The sequence below is a fragment of the Cherax quadricarinatus genome, chromosome 29 (genome assembly GCF_038502225.1).
Source record: "Cherax quadricarinatus isolate ZL_2023a chromosome 29, ASM3850222v1, whole genome shotgun sequence".
In the NCBI taxonomy this organism is placed as follows: Eukaryota; Metazoa; Arthropoda; class Malacostraca; order Decapoda; family Parastacidae; genus Cherax; species Cherax quadricarinatus.
This window is the reverse complement of record NC_091320.1, coordinates 14147796-14166843: the sequence shown is the minus strand read 5'-3', so window position 1 is coordinate 14166843 and position 19048 is coordinate 14147796. Positions and strand designations below refer to the sequence as shown.

Genomic DNA, 19048 nt, shown 5'->3' with positions numbered 1-19048 from the left:
CAAGGAACCAATCAGGAACACCTGGAATAGTGCAGAAAATGGCCGACACCTCCAGCCAACAAAATATTCCATACCCACGCTAATATCAATTATAAGGCTTATTTATCTATCACAATTGATCTATTATGACATAATGCAATATAATAATAGCATATGAACATAAAAAGTACACCTTAAAAAATAATATATAGCATAATATGATGCCCCAAGGAAAAAATTTCTATCGATATTTCCCCTGAAGGTGAAGAAAGGGTCCGACCTCTCTCATCAGTGATGAGAGAAAACGGATTTATAATGGTTAACTGTAATAAACACTCGTAGGTCACGGAAAAAGTGTAAAATAAGGCGAATTTTTCGGGAAAAAAAAATATTTCCCGGCCACCTGGGGTTCCGCGCGCTTCGGCCTATATCTCGAAAGTAAGTTATTTACCTATTTAGGGGCACTCCAACCTTATTTATGAATGAATTGACTTGATTTTCACAACAAACATAGAAGAATGATTGCTTTACAAGTTTATTGGTACCTTTCTGAAGTATCCCAAATATTTTCAGATTTGTGTGGGCAACAAGACCGACATCTTCCAAAATGTCAAAAAAGTTATGAAACTTTATTTTTTTTTAGCATGAAGATAAGATTTATTATATATAATTGGTACCTGACAAATGATGGAATTAGAAGTGTTCTATCAGCAGCAAGTGTCAAAACCACTTTTCCAAGTACCACTGAGTAATTGAGTACTGCCAAATGTAATTTTTCGTAAATTTTGCATATTTCATTTCCTTTTTCGCCGATATGATTGAAACTTCAGCAAAGGCTCTTTAATATAAGCTTCTAATAGTACACCAAAAATGAATGTAATCGGTTCATAAATAAAGAAGTCGGACACAAATGGCGAACCACCACCTCAAGACAAGAAATCAGCTGGATTCTCCTCACCAGGTATATGATTAAATGTTAACATATGCTGACCCAAACTATTATACTTCTCTTGCATCTGATTAATTTCAGCGACTCTGTTTTGTACGTACACAATTTTACTGTTTCCATTACAAATCCATTGTAAGGATACCTCATTATCAGACCAAATTACAGTGTCACTAATATTTATCTCCTGCAACTTATTTCTTATATAATTAGCTAATTTGATACCTACATAAATGGCTGTTAATTCCAACTGAGGTAAGGTACATGATTTAATTGGAGACACTTTAGCCTTAGACATAACAAGAGAAATAACACTATTACATTGAAGGTAAGCAACTGCTCCATATGCCAATTTTAAAGCATCACAAAAAATGTGGAGCACATTTTTCCCATTTGGATTGGCCACCTGGTGTGGGAACTCCAACATTGGAATTTTCTCATAATCACCAATTAATTCATCCCACCTGTTAATGAATTCCTCAGGTAGAATTTCATCCCAAACACATTTATGTTTCCATACTTCCTGAATTAATAATTTCCCTCTTATAGTAAGGGGTGACACTAAACCTAGTGGATCAAAACATTTGGAAACTTCAGCAAGCAAAACTCTCTTAGTTAATTTATTGGGCATACTGTAATTATTAGGTTTTAACATTAACAAATCTCTCTCAGTATCCCAAGTTAAACCCAATACATTACTACATTTTGGCACTTCATCTCCAGGGTAATCTTTACTTATTTTGTCCTTTAATTTGGACGAATTACTATTCCATTCCCTCAGAGGCATATTTGCACTTTGCATTATTTTATTAGCCTCTCCATAAGTCATTAACAGTTCCTCTTCAGTTGACGTCACACCCAGGAAATTGTCCACATAAAATTGTTTGCTCATTACTTTGCTCAATGGACTTTCCATACGTTTAAGGTGTGCATTTATCGTCGCTTGAAGTAGGAACGGACTGGATGTAGCACCAAATAATACACTCCTAAAGTGAAAGGTTTTCAGAGGGCTAAGTGGGTCACTAGGATTCTCAGGCCATAAGAAGCGGGTACAATCCCAGTCAGCCTCTTGTAAACCCACTCTTAGGAAAGCTTTACTTATGTCAGCCGTAAAGGCATAGTGCTTCACTCTGAAATTTAAAAAGATATCTCCTAATTTTTCCGTCAACGACGGACCTGTCATCAAACAGTCATGTAAATTAGGTACATTTTTGTTACTCCTGGCACTACAATTAAACACAATCCTCAAAAGAGTGGTCTTAGAATCCTTCTTCACTCCTTGATGGGGCAATTAGTAACCATAAATTTTGGCTTGCTCAGGAGGTACCTCTTCTATAAATTTATTAATTAACTGTTCAGCAATTATATCATTATATGCAGTTAACAATTCTGGTGTCTTACTCAGTTCACGGAGCTGAGCCTTTTACCAAGACATCTCTAACAAAAGTATTTTTAATATTAATATCATGTTCAGCCGGCCCATATACCCCTACAAAACCAACCCTTCTACTACCCCAATCCCCCACGACTCGCACCACGCGACCCTCTCCCCCTTCCTCCCAATGTCTCAGCACAAACGGGCTGGTCGCTTTTATCAACACAGCCACTCCACCTTTCAGACGTCTGGAGTGAGTCACATAAATGTCATAACCATCCATCTCAAACAAACTTCCTACTTTATGGTTATGTTCTTGCAAAAAAACACACATCCACTGCAAAATGATTCAACCACTCACGCACCTGCACACACTTTCTGACAGATTTCAAACCATTAACATTAATAGTTACACACCTAACTGTGTTAAAGGTGGCTTTCCTCTAGGGGCTACCACTCTCTTTTTCTCTTCAAGGCACTTCCCGCACCTTTGGCAATCCAAGTGATATTACCTGCTGTCCTGGACTCGTGCGACCTCCCCCCACCCGTGATTTCCGACCACGTCTTCTTCCCTGAATGTTGTCCAGGGGTCAAGACATCATTGGAGTCGGACAGGGTAGCCGCACGCTTCCTAGAAACAGCATCTTCAGACATGTCAGTACTTGGAGTGTTCTCCTTGTGAATTTCTGCCTCAACAGTGTGAAACCTCGAACTCTCCAAATCTCTCACTTTAGCTATGTGATCAGCATCATCTGCACGTAATTTCCCCCCATCAGAACATGGCACAGAATGTTGCAACCCTGAATGGGTTGCAATGATTATTATGTATATATATAATTATTACTTTTTCATTTAATTTTATATTGCTTATATTTGCGATAATAGCTAAATCGTAAATGTATTGCTTTATATTGTTATTTGACTTATGTTGTTAGGATGTAACATATTAAGTGCTCAGTTCAAGTCTTGATTGTCAAACTACTGTAATTATCGCTTGTAGCTCGTTAGACTGCCAGCTTCTGAGCTGCAGTTGTCCATGGAGCTATCACGTGATCGAGGGGGGGGGTGTCCTCACCTCGCCTAAAGTATTCAGTCTGCTCTAGACTCGCTTGGTGGTCGGACAGATTGTCTGTCTCATTATTCTTGTTAGTTTCTGTAGAACTCTGTTCACAGAACCTTGTATAGACTTAGTGATTTTCGACGTTGTACTGAGGTTGTGTGTCTCATATACACTCTGAGCATCTCAGGTCCTGAGCTGTAGCTTCTGACCTACTAATTTGTACTGGTTTTTGTGTTATTATCACAGTTGGGGATTTTCTTATGCTGAACTTAGATTCAGTAGTATGGGAGTTTTGTAACTTTTGTGGAGGATCTGCTGATGGTCCCTACTTAGTGTCGTTATATTATCTCCTTGTTCCTGATTCTGTGTCGCAGTTGCTTGTTGTATTGCTATTGGGCTTAGCATTCTTTTTTGTTCAAGCAGACTGTTCTGGTTGCCAGTCGGTCAAGAAGTTAGTTTATGTGAGGACTTTGTCAGTCACTTGTTTAAGTCTAGTCGAGTCGTGAGACATAGCGAACTACTTAGAGCACTTACACACATACACACTTACTTGTACATATTTGTAATATCTTATTAAATGTTAATGTACCATAAGGTACTTAAGAATTATAAATGTGATATGTGCTTTCAGCACAATAATATTGAACTCGAGAGATGTGATATTATTTTGATTACTGTGATTAATTTAATTTAATTTAATTTGATAATATACCTCTAGACTTAATAAATTTATTAAATTTTAATTTCTCTAGTTAGTAGCCTACCAGTTGTAATCCTGAAGCACTACTGAATCATACTGAATTCTAATGGATAATTGGACAAGGATACTGACTACTTGTTACGAAAACCCAGTAACAGGCTGGATGCTAGAAGGGCAGACCTTTCTAGTATTCCCTGGAGATCTCTAAGTTTTTAGAATCGCGTTTTTTGTAACCCAGAATCAGACTCATGCGATGCTAATAGGTCACTTAACGCAGATACAATGTCGGTTTCCATCTCACCTGCCTCTCTTGCTAGAGGGATTTCACTGTTCACATGTTCCACCTCGTCAAGGGAGGCAGTCCCAGGTAGAGTCACACAAGATGACTCTAGTAGCATGGCCCTATCAACCTCAGCACTCCATGATGTCATACGCGGCGAGGTCTCAACAACCTCCTCTTCCAGAGCCTGACGGGGTACCTCACCATCAGGTCGACGACCACGCCCCGATGGCGGCTGGCGCTGGACACACTGAGCTGCTATGTGATCCAGAGCGCTGCAGAGGTGGCAAGTTCTTCTCTGTCCAAGGTACGTAACGTACACCTGGGAACGAAACTCTTCCAGTTGTACATACGAAGGAATCGGCTGACGCAGGGACATTTCCAACGTAAATGACCCCTCCTGAAGGCCAGTATAGTGGCCGTCAGACCACCTACCCATGGTGACCAGGTGGATCTTCCCATAATGTTCAAAAACGTCAAGTATATCAACTTCATTGGCCTCAAAAGGCACGTTTCTCACACGTACCCACGTATAGTATCGTGAAACGTTATGCAACTGGACAGAAACTGCTGGGGTGACTTGCTTACTTATATCCTGGTGCTGGGTCACAATCTTCTCGTACATCTGAGTGTCACAAAACTTGACGAAGATCCGTGTAGTTCCATTCAAGGCGACGCCACACAAGGATTCACGTTGAATGCCATATGTATCACGAATGATTGCTGGCAGTAACACATTTACTGATTCGCCAGTGATAGAGCCCTGTGTTAGTTGAATACAAACAGTATTAACACGGCGGCGAAACGCAGTCGCCATTGTTGTTGATGTTGTAAACACTCCTCCACCAGGTGTCGGGACTGAGGAGCAACAGCTGACAACCGCTCAGCACAACGTCTGAGCAGAGAATGGGGTTCTAAATTCCCAGTCAAGAAATTCCAATCAATATGACTAAAGTTAAAGTCTCCTAGAATTACTACAATATCGTGCCTTGTGGCCTTAACAATTTCCTCCCATAGTAGTCTCCCTTGGTCCCTATCTAAGTTTGGGGGACGGTATATCACACCTAAAATAAATTTTTCATGCCCCTCTGAAAATTCTATCCAAACAGACTCTGTATGTGTTACTTCAGACTTAATACCCGTTTTTATGCAACAGTTCAAGCGATCTCGGACATACAATGCCACCCCACCCCCCTTCCCGATACTTCTATCTACTTGGAAAAATTTAAAACCCTGAATGTGACATTCCGCAGGCATGTCCCGATTTTTCATAATGAACCACGTCTCAGTTAAGGCAAATACGTCAATGTTACCTGCACTAGCAACTAGTCTCAACTCGTCCATCTTATTCCTACCTGAATCTTAACCTGTATTGTTTTTAACGGCTTAACAAAGCTCCTGGAGAGCAAAACGTTGCCACAATAAAATGTTACATTATTTACATATGTATCCTTTTATCTAACAACAGTGATTATGTAAAATTTCTAGCAAGCACAAAGACATCGTTTTTGTTGGGTTCCTGCGTCCAGGGTAATGGACACAGTCGGCCGCTCTGTCCGCTATCTGCTATCTGCCAATTTCACAGACTATTTTGCAACAATGTCCTAGAGGTTTCAGCTTCTCTGGCAATAACACAGATCTTAAAGAGCAACAAAACATTTTTCATCAAGCCAAAAATGGGTCCCTGGCCATATTCTTTATGGTGTTGGCGCTGGGAAACCTCCCTCTCTTGTTTACATGATGCCCAGCTCCTTGCTGTGAGGACTGCTTTAACAGTTTACCACATATTGCTAGACTGTTCTAGCTGTTAGAGAGCATGCATAATTTACTTGTGACATCTGCAATGCCTGGACACTTTGACAATGACTGCCCTCCTCGCTGACAACTTCATTTTTGATGCAAACTACCTTAACGATACACAAATAGCCTGCACTTAGGAGAGAGGAACTTATGATGATGTTTCGGATTGACGTGGATCCTGTATAAAGTCACACTTTGCAAATGGTCCAAGTCGGATCGAAACGTCGTCATAAGCTTCTCTCTCCTATGTATGGGTTATCTGAGTATTGTTCCAGTCACGGAATTGTGCCTTTTTGTTTTTTAACTCTTACGACTTTTCCACAGAAATTAATCTATTGCACCAGTTATGTTAACCTCACTAACTCATGCCACTTCTGCACTGCATGACCCTCATGGAGTTAGCACCCTTCTTTTTTTTAATCATAAAAGAGACAATGTTTCTCTCTGTTATAATTGTTATCAAATCATCGAGACATTATCCTGGTAAAAGTCGTGTAACTTGAGTCTTGTCTTCAGTATTACGAGCAACAGCGACACACTATGTACATGGAAAGATGCTGACCTTGTTCCAGCGCTCCTGGGTGTTGTCAGCCAGAGACTCGTACACTAGGAAGCTGGAGTGGTGACACATGAAGGCAAAGCTCATAATACCGATGGCTGAAGCCAGATTGTCGCCTCCAAAGTTCCAGGCATCTTCTGTGGTGGGTCTGCAAAAGTCACTCAGGGTGAATTAAATGGTTACAGAAAGGTCCTTAATATTTATTCAAGAAAACGGTGATACATAGAGCCACCGAAATTCAGTATTTAATTTGATTATATTTTCATTAAAAAAAAAAATAATGTATTGACTCCGTGTGGGTCAATACATTATTATTGTTCTCGAATTAATATTAAGTCTTCAGTTATTATTATTATTATTGTATGACTTGTGGGTTTAGCACTCAATTTTGATTGTAATAACAATTGTAATGATATTATTATTAAAAGTGATTATATTAATTTTATTCAAACAGATGAAGTTCAAAGATGAAAGAATCTCAAAAATTTATGAAATAGCTAATTATCTAAAATACCCAAAAAACTTAACTGATAAATCCTTTAAAATTGTCAGAAATACTTTTTACAATTCAAAAAAGGACAACCAACCTTATTGAATTGAAAATATATTGGTTCTCCCTTACCATGAAACTTACTTGGTATGCCTTCTCTACTTAAGACTTTTAATATCAAAGTTGTATTTAAAAATCTTGATACAGTAAAAAAACTTTTGATAAAAAATTCCCCCCCAAAATGCTGACGGGTTTGTCTATGAGATTCCTTGGTGAAAATTAAGACACATGTGCAACATCTGGGTATCTTTATTGTAGACGTTTTGCCATCCAGTGGCTTTATTAATACAAATTCTAGGACATAACTTGAATACAGTAGAACTATATAAAAAAGATGAGGTAATCAGTCCCTCAGTCTTGGAGTTGGTGTGAAGAGCACCGTAGTCGTGAAGGACTGAGGGACTGATTACCTCATCTATTGTATATAGTTCTACTGTCTTCAGATTTTGCCCCAGAATCTGTATTGATAAAGCCACTGGATGGCGAAACGTCAACAATAAAGATAGGCAGATGTTGCACATGTATCTTAATTTTCAGCTTGTAGGTATTGTGTACCATTCATGTACAACAAGATTCCTTGTCAAATATGTGATAAAGTTTATTACGGTCAAACTGTGAGTCTCGAACTAAGTTTAAAACAACATTAATATAGAACTGGACAAGATTCTAGTGCTGTTTATTCATGTGAATAAACATTATTGTCAAAACTGCTTTTTATGAAACAAGATTCAATTATATTTCTGTCAACCATGGACTTGCTTGATACTACTTTCTCAACTTTTTGAAAATCAATTGGATGGTTAAAATCTCTTACATGAATAAATAGAGCATTGGAATCTTGTCCAGTTCTAATGCTATATTTATGTTGTTTTAATCTTAGTTCGAGATTTTTACCAGTTTGACCGTAATAAACTTTATCGCAAATTTTACAAGGAATCTTATAGACACATCCATCAGCATTTTGGGGGGAATTCTTTATCAACAGTTTTTTTTACTGTATCAAGATTTTTGAATACAACTTTAATATTAAAAGTCTTAAGAAGAGAAGGCATATCAACCAAGTTTTCATGGTAAGGGAGAACCAACATATTTTTAGTTGAATAAGGCTGGTTGTCCCTTTTTGGATTGTAAAAATTATTTCTAGCAACTTCAAAAGATTTATCAATTACATTTCTTGGGTATTTCAAATCATTACCTATTTCATAAATTTTGGATATTTCCTCATCTATGAACTCTGGACTACAAATTCGTAAAGCTCTCAAAAACATTGATGAGAAAACAGACAGTTTAACTCTATCTTGATGGGAAGAATAATAGTGGACATAGGAACAGTTATTTGTAGGTTTTCTGTAAATTTTAAATTTGAATTCATTATTACCCTTAATAACTAAAACATCTAGAAAAGGCAATGAGTTATTTTCTTCAAATTCAACAGTAAAATTTATAGAATGGGCTAAGCTATTTAATTTGTCAAGGAAATGGTGTATATCTACATTTTTGGGCATAAGACACAAAATATCATCAACATATCTGAACCATTTAGCTCTATTAGGGAGGATTGTGTTAAGCAGCCTTGTTTCAAAAAATTCCATGTATAGGTTACTAAGAACAGGTGAAAGAGGATTTCCCATTGCCATACCAAACTTCTGAGTGTAAAACTTATCATTAAATACAAATTTTGCATCAACAATGCAAAATTTAATAAGCTTATTGATAGTAGGAACTGGCAATGGTAAATCATAATTAACGAGTTCTTCAGATAAGAAACTTAATAAATCACCAACAGGAACTTTCGTAAACAAGGAAGTAACATCAAAACTAACCATGTTAAAATCATTTAAGTCAGTCAAGGAGCTTAATTTATCAACTAAATCTATGTTGTTTCTAACATTAAAGTTAGAAATTTTGCCAACAATAGGGCTCAAAATATCAACAAGCCATTTGGATAATTTATATGAAACTGGCCCTATGGAGCTAATAATTCGTCTGCCTGGATTCCCTGGTTTGTGTGTTTTTATTAGTCCATACATGTAAGGCAAAGATGGATTAGTGGAAGTAAATTGTTTGACTAATTCATCTTTGCCTTTCAGTAAAAGTTTTATTGTTTTATTGAAATTGCTGTTAACGGTTTCTAGGGGATTTTTTCTAAGTTTAGAATAGGTTTCAGCATCATCTAAGAGATTATTCATTTTTTCTTGGTAATCATTTTCTTTCATAATTACTATTGCATTTATTTTGTCTGCTCTAGTAAGGAGCAAATTTTTATTGTTATTAAGTGTATCATAAGACTTAAAGAATCTTTGAGGGCAATTGGGAATGTTTGGTTTTAACATAGAGCTATATATCATTCCCTTACTAATATTAATTTCATCAGTGGATAAATCAGAAAATTTTTCAAAGTTACAAAAGGCTTTTGCAATTTCAACATTATTAAGTGTTTATGAAGTTGCAAAACTTAGGCCAAAACCTAGAGCAGCAGTTGTATTTTGTCTAAAATTTCATCTGATAAGTTAATTACAAAATTATTATTAACATGCTTTGTCCAATCACTATTTTCAATTAAAATGCCTAATTTTCTTTGTAGTTTGTTTTTGAGTTCATTACAAATTCTTCTGCGTTTATTTAAGCAATGATCCAACATACTGTGTTTCCATTCTGATGGAATTGCCTGATTAAAAGAGTATTTTTTGTTTCTCAATATTTTGAATGCTTCCTTCTCCTGTATTTTAGTTATTTCAATATGTTTCTGAGAATAATTCTCATAAAATCATCAAAAGGACGATCTCTCATGTCAAGGATGATATTGGGTAAAAGAGACTTGGGCAGAACTTGTTCATTTAAACAATTTTTTAAAAAATTAAGTCGAATTTTTAACTTGTGGGATATTTTTAACTTGTTGATATTCTGAGCCCTATTGTTGGCAAAATTTCTAACTTTGATGTTAAAAACAACATAGATTTAGTTGATAAATTAAGCTCCTTGACTGACTTAAATGAGTTTAACATGGTTAGTTTTGATGTTACTTCCTTGTTTACGAAAGTTCCTGTTGATGATTTATTAAGTTTCTTATCTGAAGAACTCGTTAATTATGATTTACCATTGCCAGTTCCTACTATCATTAAACTTATTAAACTTTGCATTGTTGATGCAAAATTTGTATTTAATGATAAGTTTTACACTCAGAAGTTTGGTATGGCAATGGGAAATCCTCTTTCACCTGTTCTTAGTAACCTATGCACGGAATTTTTTGAAACAAGGCTGCTTAACACAATCCTCCCTAATAGAGCTAAATGGTTCAGATATGTTGATGATATTTTGTGTCTTATGCCCAAAAATGTAGATATACACCATTTCCTTGGCAAATTAAATAGCTTAACCAATTCTATAAATTTTACTGTTGAATTTGAAGAAAATAACTCATTGCCTTTTCTAGATGTTTTAATTATTAAGGGTAATAATGAATTCAAATTTAAAATTTACAGAAAACCTACAAATAACTGTTCCTGTGTCCACTCTTATTCTTCCCATCAAGATAGAGTTAAACTGTCTGTTTTCTCATCAATGTTTTCGAGAGCTTTACGAATTTGTAGTCCAGAGTTCATAGATGAGGAAATATCCAAAATTTATGAAATAGGTAATGATTTGAAATACCCAAGAAATGTAATTGATAAATCTTTTAAAGTTGCTAGAAATAATTTTTACAATCCAAAAAGGGACAACCAGCCTTATTCAACTAAAAATATGTTGGTTCTCCCTTACCATGAAAACTTGGTTGATATGCCTTCTCTTCTTAAGACTTTTAATATTAAAGTTGTATTCAAAAATCTTGATACAGTAAAAAAAACTGTTGATAAAGAATTCCCCCCAAAATGCTGATGGATGTGTCTATAAGATTCCTTGTAAAATTTGCGATAAAGTTTATTACGGTCAAACTGATAAAAATCTCGAACTAAGATTAAAACAACATAAATATAGCATTAGAACTGGACAAGATTCCAATGCTCTATTTATTCATGTAAGAGATTTTAACCATCCAATTGATTTTCAAAAAGTTGAGAAAGTAGTATCAAGCAAGTTCATGGTCGATAGGAATATAATTGAATCTTGTTTCATAAAAAGCAGTTTTGACAATAATACGAATATTTCCTTTGGTTAAATAAATTAGATCCATTTATATTTAACAGAATTTGGGAAGAATATAATAATACATTGGACAAATAATAATTTTTTAAATTTCTTATTTCTTGGGTAGAATAGTTTGTTGGTGGGTTGTATGAAGGACCTGTCTACTTCGGCCGGCGGGCCTGCTGTCTCGCGTCAGGTGTTTCGTTGTTGTGGGATCTGATAGTGAGGTGTGGGCTACCCCTTTATATACCTTCCTTTGATGCTTTACTTTCATTGTTCCTTGATAATGTGAGTAGTCACGAAAGCGATTGGAACTTCTCAATTCTTTTACAGTTGTTGTTTTGCATATTCTGAAATCACCTGTTTATTGTGATCTTATTATATATATATATATATATATATATATATATATATATATATATATATATATATATATATATATATATATATATATATATATATATATAATGTAAAGGTAGAAAGTTGAAAGTGAACATAGAAGAGTAAGGTGATGAGGGTATCAAATGATTTAGATAAAGAAAAATTGGATATCAAATTGGGGAGGAGGAGTATGGAAGGAGTGAATGTTTTTAGATATTTGGGAGTTGACGTGTCAGCAGATGGGTTTATGAAGGATGTGGTTAATCATAGAATTGATGAAGGAAAAAAGGCGAGTGGTGCATTGAGGTATATGTGGAGACAAAAAACATTATCTATGGAGGCAAATAGGGGAATGTATGAAAGTATAGTGGTACCAACACTCTTATATGGGTGTGAAGCTTGGGTTGTGAATGCTGCAGCGAGGAGGCAGTTGGAGGCAGTGGAGATGTCCTGTCTAAGGGCAATGTGTGGTGTAAATATTATGCAGAAAATTCGGAGAAGGTGTGGAGTTAATAAAAGTATTAGTCAGAGGGCTGAAGAGGGGTTGTTGAGGTGGTTTGGTCATTTAGAGAGAATGGATCGAAGTAGAATGACATGGAAAGCATATAAATCTGTAAGGGAAGGAAGGCGGGGTAGGGGGTCGTCCTCGATGAGGTTGGAGGGAGGGGTAAAGGAGGTTTTGTGGGAGAAGGGCTTGGACTTCCAGCAAGCGTGTGTTAGCGTGTTAGATAGGAGTGAATGGAGACGAATGGTATTTCGGGCCTGATGAGCTGTTGGAGTGTGAGCAGGGTAATATTTAGCGAAGGGTTTCAGGGAAACCGGTTATTTTATATAGTCGGACTTGAGTCCTGGAAATGGGAAGTACAATGCCTGCACTTTAAAGGAGGGGTTTGGGATATTAGCAGTTTAGAGGGATATGTTGCGTATCTTTATACGTATATGCTTCTAAACTGTTGTATTCTGGGCACCTCTGCAAAAACAGTGATTATGTGTGAGTGTGGTGAAAGTGTTGAATGATTATGAAAGTATTTTCTTTTTGGGGATTTTCTTTCTTTTTGGGTCACCCTGCCTCGGTGGGAGACGGCCGACTTGTTAAAAAAATATATATATGTACACACACACACACACACACACACACACATATATATATATATATATATATATATATATATATATATATATATATATATATATATATATATATATATATATATATATATATATATATATATACAGTATATATATATACTGCTGCTTTTCAAGAGATACACTCGGAATGTATACAACGTCTATCGTACCTATTAGTTTGAATATCTCTCTTGCAAACAGAGCTGAATGACCTGCTGTTGCAAGCTCTCTGTAAATGCTCAACATTTCCTTCCAGGAAGACCAACATAGCTAGATACTCACACTGAATCCTTCATAGTGACCACACGGATCAACATGGCCACAGCGATGAGAACTATCATGGCCACAGACACCAGTGATATCTTGGCTAGACGCGTGATGTTCCTACAGATAGAGAGAATATTGTATCAGTGCACTACAATATTGCTACAGTACTGTATCAGTGAGTTACAAACTTCCTACATAGAGAGTTGCAACAGGCAGTGAGTGTGTGGTGCATCAATACAGTACAGTGAACATCAGCTCTGTTACGTATCTACATAGTGTACTTAATAAATGTAAGAGGCACTACAAATACATCTGCAGTGTCGAAATATGATGGAAAATCAACTGTTCTAATTTAAATGCGTTGATAATAATAATATAAGGTGTTGAAAGTGATACTCAGTTTCTCCCCTAAAGACTCAACCCCCCCCCCCTCTCAGTTCTTGAACAGATTCTGAAACTCCATCCCCCTCCTGCTGATCCACCACAACTTGGTTTTGGTTCCCTTCTCATCTGGAAGACTAGACTCACCTGTAGAGCGAGAGAGGGAGAGTGATGAGGAGTGTGGAGGTGGCCATGATAAACTCCCTCCTCACCAAAACAGACTCTGGGCTGATCCCCGTCACCCTGATCAGTACTTTGGTCAGTGTATCTCCCACGATGATGTTGTAGCTGATGAGAGCTGCCCAACACCACACCCACACCCAAGATGGTCACAAGGAAGGAATGAATGTGTTATTTTAAACCAGAAAGGACTCGTGGCGGGGAAGAGAACGTAAAAGTAGTGAAAGAAAACAAGTTAACACCAAGATGGCTACCTGGTTTTAGCATCACAACTGATCACCTTCCATACCCAAGGTGGTGTGGTACCCCTAAGGGTTCAGCGCTCCCTTCCACAAACTTGCATATTCATCACCTGAATAATAATAATAATATATAGTATTTATATTTCAGCATGATACCATATTTCTACAGAAATGTGTGAGAGTTACGTGTACGTGCAGAAAGGTCCTTGTTACACAGATCATCCCAGTGTGGTGACCAAACTTGGACGGGCGCGGCTGTACAATTTCTAAGAAGTTAAGGTGTTCAGAGTGCGAGTCTGGTGAGGAAAGAGGCTACGAGACTTGTCTTCAAGCTGAGATATTATTATGTATTCAAGGTATTAGTTTCAAAACTTCAAGGTATTAGTTTCAAAACCTTAAGGTATTAGCTTCAAAACTTCAAGGTATTAGTTTCTAAACTTCAAGGTATTAGTTTCTAAACTTCAAGGTATCAGCTTCAAAACCTTAAGGTATTAGCTTCAAAACTTCAAGGTATTAGTTTCTAAACTTCAAGGTATTAGTTTCTAAACTTCATGGTATTAGTTTTTAAACTTCAAGGTATTAGCTTCAAAACCTTAAGGTATTAGCTTCAAAACCTTAAGGTATTAGCTTCAAAACTTCAAGGTATTAGTTTCTAAACTTCAAGGTATTAGTTTCTAAACTTCAAGGTATTAGTTTCTAAACTTCAAGGTATTAGTTTCTAAACTTCAAGGTATTAGTTTCTAAACTTCAAGGTATTAGTTTCTAAACTCCAAGGTATTAGTTTCTAAACTTCAAGGTATTAGTTTCTAAACTCCAAGGTATTAGTTTCTAAACTTCAAGGTATTTGTTTCTAAACTTCAAGGTGTTAATTTCTAAACTTCATGGTATTAGTTTCTAAACTTCAAGGTATTAGCCTCTAAACTTCAAGGTATTAGTTTCTAAACTTCAAGGTATTAGTTTCTAAACTTCAAGGTATTAGTTTCTAAACTTTAAGGTATTAGTTTCTAAACTTCAAGGTATTAGTTTCTAAACTTCAAGGTATTAGTTTCTAAACTTCAAGGTATTAGTTTCTGAACTTCAAGGTATTAGTTTCTAAACTTCAAGGTATTAGCCTCTAAGCTTCAAGGTATTAGTTTCTAAACTTCAAGGTATTAGTTTCTGAACTTCAAGGTATTAGTTTCTAAACTTCAAGGTATTAGTTTCTAAACTTCAAGGTATTAGTTTCTAAACTTCAAGGTATTAGTTTCTAAACTTCATGGTATTAGTTTCTAAACTTCAAGGTATTAGCCTCTAAACTTCAAGGTATTAGTTTCTAAACTTCAAGGTATTAGTTTCTGAACTTCAAGGTATTAGTTTCTAAACTTCAAGGTATTAGTTTCTAAACTTAAAGGTATTAGTTTCTGAACTTCAAGGTATTAGTTTCTAAACTTCAAGGTATTAGTTTCTAAACTTCAAGGTATTAGTTTCTAAACTTCAAGGTATTAGTTTCTAAACTTCATGGCATTAGTTTCTAAACTTCAAGGTATTAGCCTCTAAGCTTCAAGGTATTAGTTTCTAAACTTCAAGGTATTAGTTTCTGAACTTCAAGGTATTAGTTTCTAAACTTCAAGGTATTAGTTTCTGAACTTCAAGGTATTAGTTTCTAAACTTCAAGGTATTAGTTTCTAAACTTCAAGGTATTACTTTCTGAACTTCAATGTATTAGTTTCTAAACTTCAAGGTATTAGTTTCTAAACTTCAAGGTATTAGTTTCTAAACTTCAAGGTATTAGTTTCTAAATTAATACTTCAAGGTATTAGTTTCTAAGCTTCAAGGTATTAGTTTCTAAGGTTCAAGGTATTAGTTTCTAAGGTTCAAGGTATTAGTTTCTAAACTTCAAGGTATTAGTTTCTGAACTTCAAGGTATTAGTTTCTAAACTTCAAGGTATTAGTTTCTAAACTTCAAGGTATTAGTTTCTAAACTTCAAGGTATTAGTTTCTAAACTCCAAGGTATTAGTTTCTAAACTTCAAGGTATTAGTTTCTAAACTCCAAGATATTAGTTTCTAAACTTCAAGGTATTTGTTTCTAAACTTCAAGGTATTAGTTTCTAAACTTCAAGGTATTAGCCTCTAAACTTCAAGGTATTAGTTTCTAAACTTCAAGGTATTAGTTTCTAAACTTCAAGGTATTAGTTTCTAAACTCCAAGGTATTAGTTTCTAAACTTCAAGGTATTAGTTTCTAAACTCCAAGGTATTAGTTTCTAAACCTCAAGGTATTTGTTTCTAAACTTCAAGGTATTAGTTTCTAAACTTCAAGGTATTAGTTTCTAAACTCCAAGGTATTAGTTTCTAAACTTCAAGGTATTAGTTTCTTAACTCCAAGGTATTAGTTTCTAAACTTCAAGGTATTTGTTTCTAAACTTCAAGGTATTAGTTTCTAAACTTCAAGGTATTAGCCTCTAAACTTCAAGGTATTAGTTTCTAAACTTCAAGGTATTAGTTTCTAAACTTCAAGGTATTAGTTTCTGAACTTCAAGGTATTAGTTCCTAAACTTCAAGGTATTAGTTTCAAAACTTCAAGATATTAGCCTCTAAACTTCAAGGTATTATTTTCTAAACTTCAAGGTATTAGTTTCTAAATTAATACTTCAAGGTATTAGTTTCTAAACTTCAAGGTATTAGTTTCTAAACTTCATGGTATTAGTTTCTAAACTTCAAGGTATTAGCCTCTAAACTTCAAGGTATTAGTTTCTAAACTTCAAGGTATTAGTTTCTGAACTTCAATGTATTAGTTTCTAAACTTCAAGGTATTAGTTTCTAAACTTCAAGGTATTAGTTTCTAAATTAATACTTCAAGGTATTAGTTTCTGAGGTTCAAGGTATTAGTTTCTAAACTTCAAGGTATTAGTTTCTAAATTAATACTTCAAGGTATTAGTTTCTGAGGTTCAAGGTATTAGTTTCTAAACTTCAAGGTATTAGTTTCTGAACTTCAAGGTATTAGTTTCTAAACTTCAAGGTATTAGTTTCTAAACTTCAAGGTATTAGTTTCTAAATTAATACTTCAAGGCATTAGTTTCTAAACTTCAAGGTATTAGTTTCTAAACTTCAAGGTATTAGTTTCTAAATTAATACTTCAAGGCATTAGTTTCTAAACTTCAAGGTATTAGTTTCTAAACTTCAAGGCATTAGTTTCTAAACTTCAAGGTATTAGTTTCTAAACTTCAAGGTATTAGTTTCTAAACTTCAAGGTATTAGTTTCAAAACTTCAAGGTATTAGTTTCTAAACTTCAAGGTGTCATGTGAAGGGTTCGAAACGTGGATTGGGTAAAAACACTCACGTAGGCTGGTTAGTAAGTATAATTATAACGGAAAATATGGGAAGCACAGGCCCGCCCTGCCTCTCTGCTCTCTAGCTTACAACTGACTCACCAGTGAAGCCTAGGGGGTGAGTGGCGTTCAAAAACGTGCTGTAGTCAGCTGCAGTGTGAGTAACAGTCAGTGATTCACGCAGACAGTTGGTTCTAAACTTCAAAGTATTAGTTTCAAAGCTTCAATGTATTAGTTTCTAGACTTCAAGGTATTAGTTTCTAAATTTCAAGGTATTAGCTTCTAAACTTTAATAGCAATAGCTTGATAATTCAACTTCTGATCAACTTCAAACTTAAATTACTAGTGATTTGGGGGGGAATATTGATCAGCGAAATGACTAGAGAATTCCTTTTCAGATTGGCTTTAAACTTAGTTGGAGTTAGTATTGGACTGTGTATGTTTTAAGTTGTCATTTTTATTAAAAAATTGGGATATTAGTTTCCGTGCAGTAAAGTGTGAAGGTCTCGTCTGATCCCCATTAAGTCTTCAGATCCTTAAGTGTTGCACACTGCGCTGTTGCAGTCTCATTCATTGAGGTAGAGGAGATTCGGGTTGTGTGATGCGGGGATACCTTTCTCTGATCGCACAGCCACCACAATATATCAGTTTCGTGTTATTTTTATTAAAGAAGCTTTGTAAGATTATGGTAGGCTTTAACCCCTTAGTCCCTTGTCACCCTAGTCCTTGTCTCTCCCCCCTGTCACCCCTTGTCCTTGTTGCTCGCCCCTATCACTCCGGTCCTTGTTTTCCCCGTCCTTGTCTCCCCCGTCCTTGGCGCCGGCGCTGAGCACTGATAATTCTTACACTATGTGGTCACTCACTTCGTGGTTTTTCTCTGTGTTATTAAGCACACAGTCAACCATCATACCGCTTGTAACATACAGTTGGCGCCACCAGTGCTGACTACTGTGTCCTGGTAGTGGGCAACTTATACATTCATTCATTATAAGCGTCACATAATAGCTATTTCCAGTAAGTGAACTTCGATGCTATAATTCTTCATGGAAATATAACATGTGAAAGGGAAGTTATACACGAGTTACAGCGGAAAAAGACACTTATGTACAGTTTCAGGATATTTATTACAGGAAGCGTTTCGCCACGAGTACCTGTGTCTTTTCCCATATGTTGCAGGTATCACCATATAATTTTTCACGTTTCATAGCGTTAATTACCTTAAATCACTAGATATAACTATGGTTAACCTACACTTACAACACTCAGGGTCGGGGGACATCATGTGAGGTCAGACACTGGGGAACATGTAACACAAAGGTTTCCTGTAATTATATAGGTGTCCCGTAGCTCGGTTGTTAGGACATTCAGCTCATATACTTAGTTTAATATGTTTATTATACACACCATACCCATCCTGTGGGCGGTAGTCAAAAGATTACAGAGGTGCATAATTTTTTTTTATATTTTATTTAAAACCAATACAGTATACATAAAAATAAAAATAAAAGGAAACAGAATGGATCTCAATCCTGAAGGTTCGGCCATTGACATAAGAAACCCAACACAAAATAAACTAACACAAATGGATTGCACCTATATACTCGCAAGATATAGCTGTATAACATACAACAATAACTTACGGCAAGAACATAGCTACAAATAAACACAGTAACAGGGTCATGAACTGACATATATAAACATTCAATGACTCAAAACCTAACGTACATATAAATTTTACATATAACATGACATATGACAAAGGCTCAATTCAGTTGAAAAGAATATA

General features: G+C 35.7%; 1 protein-coding gene across 1 annotated transcript in view; it reads right to left on the bottom strand.

Moving 5' to 3' along the window:
• The window catches only part of LOC138853369 (putative sodium-coupled neutral amino acid transporter 11), a 185730-nt gene that overhangs the window by 28545 nt on the left and 138137 nt on the right, over nucleotides 1–19048 (bottom strand). The window contains exons 4-6 of the mRNA XM_070089613.1: nucleotides 13679–13829; nucleotides 13166–13267; nucleotides 6703–6847 (exon numbers count right to left, since the gene is read on the bottom strand). Coding sequence (XP_069945714.1) covers nucleotides 6703–6847; nucleotides 13166–13267; nucleotides 13679–13829 — 398 coding nt within the window. The remainder of the gene's footprint in view (nucleotides 1–6702; nucleotides 6848–13165; nucleotides 13268–13678; nucleotides 13830–19048) is intronic.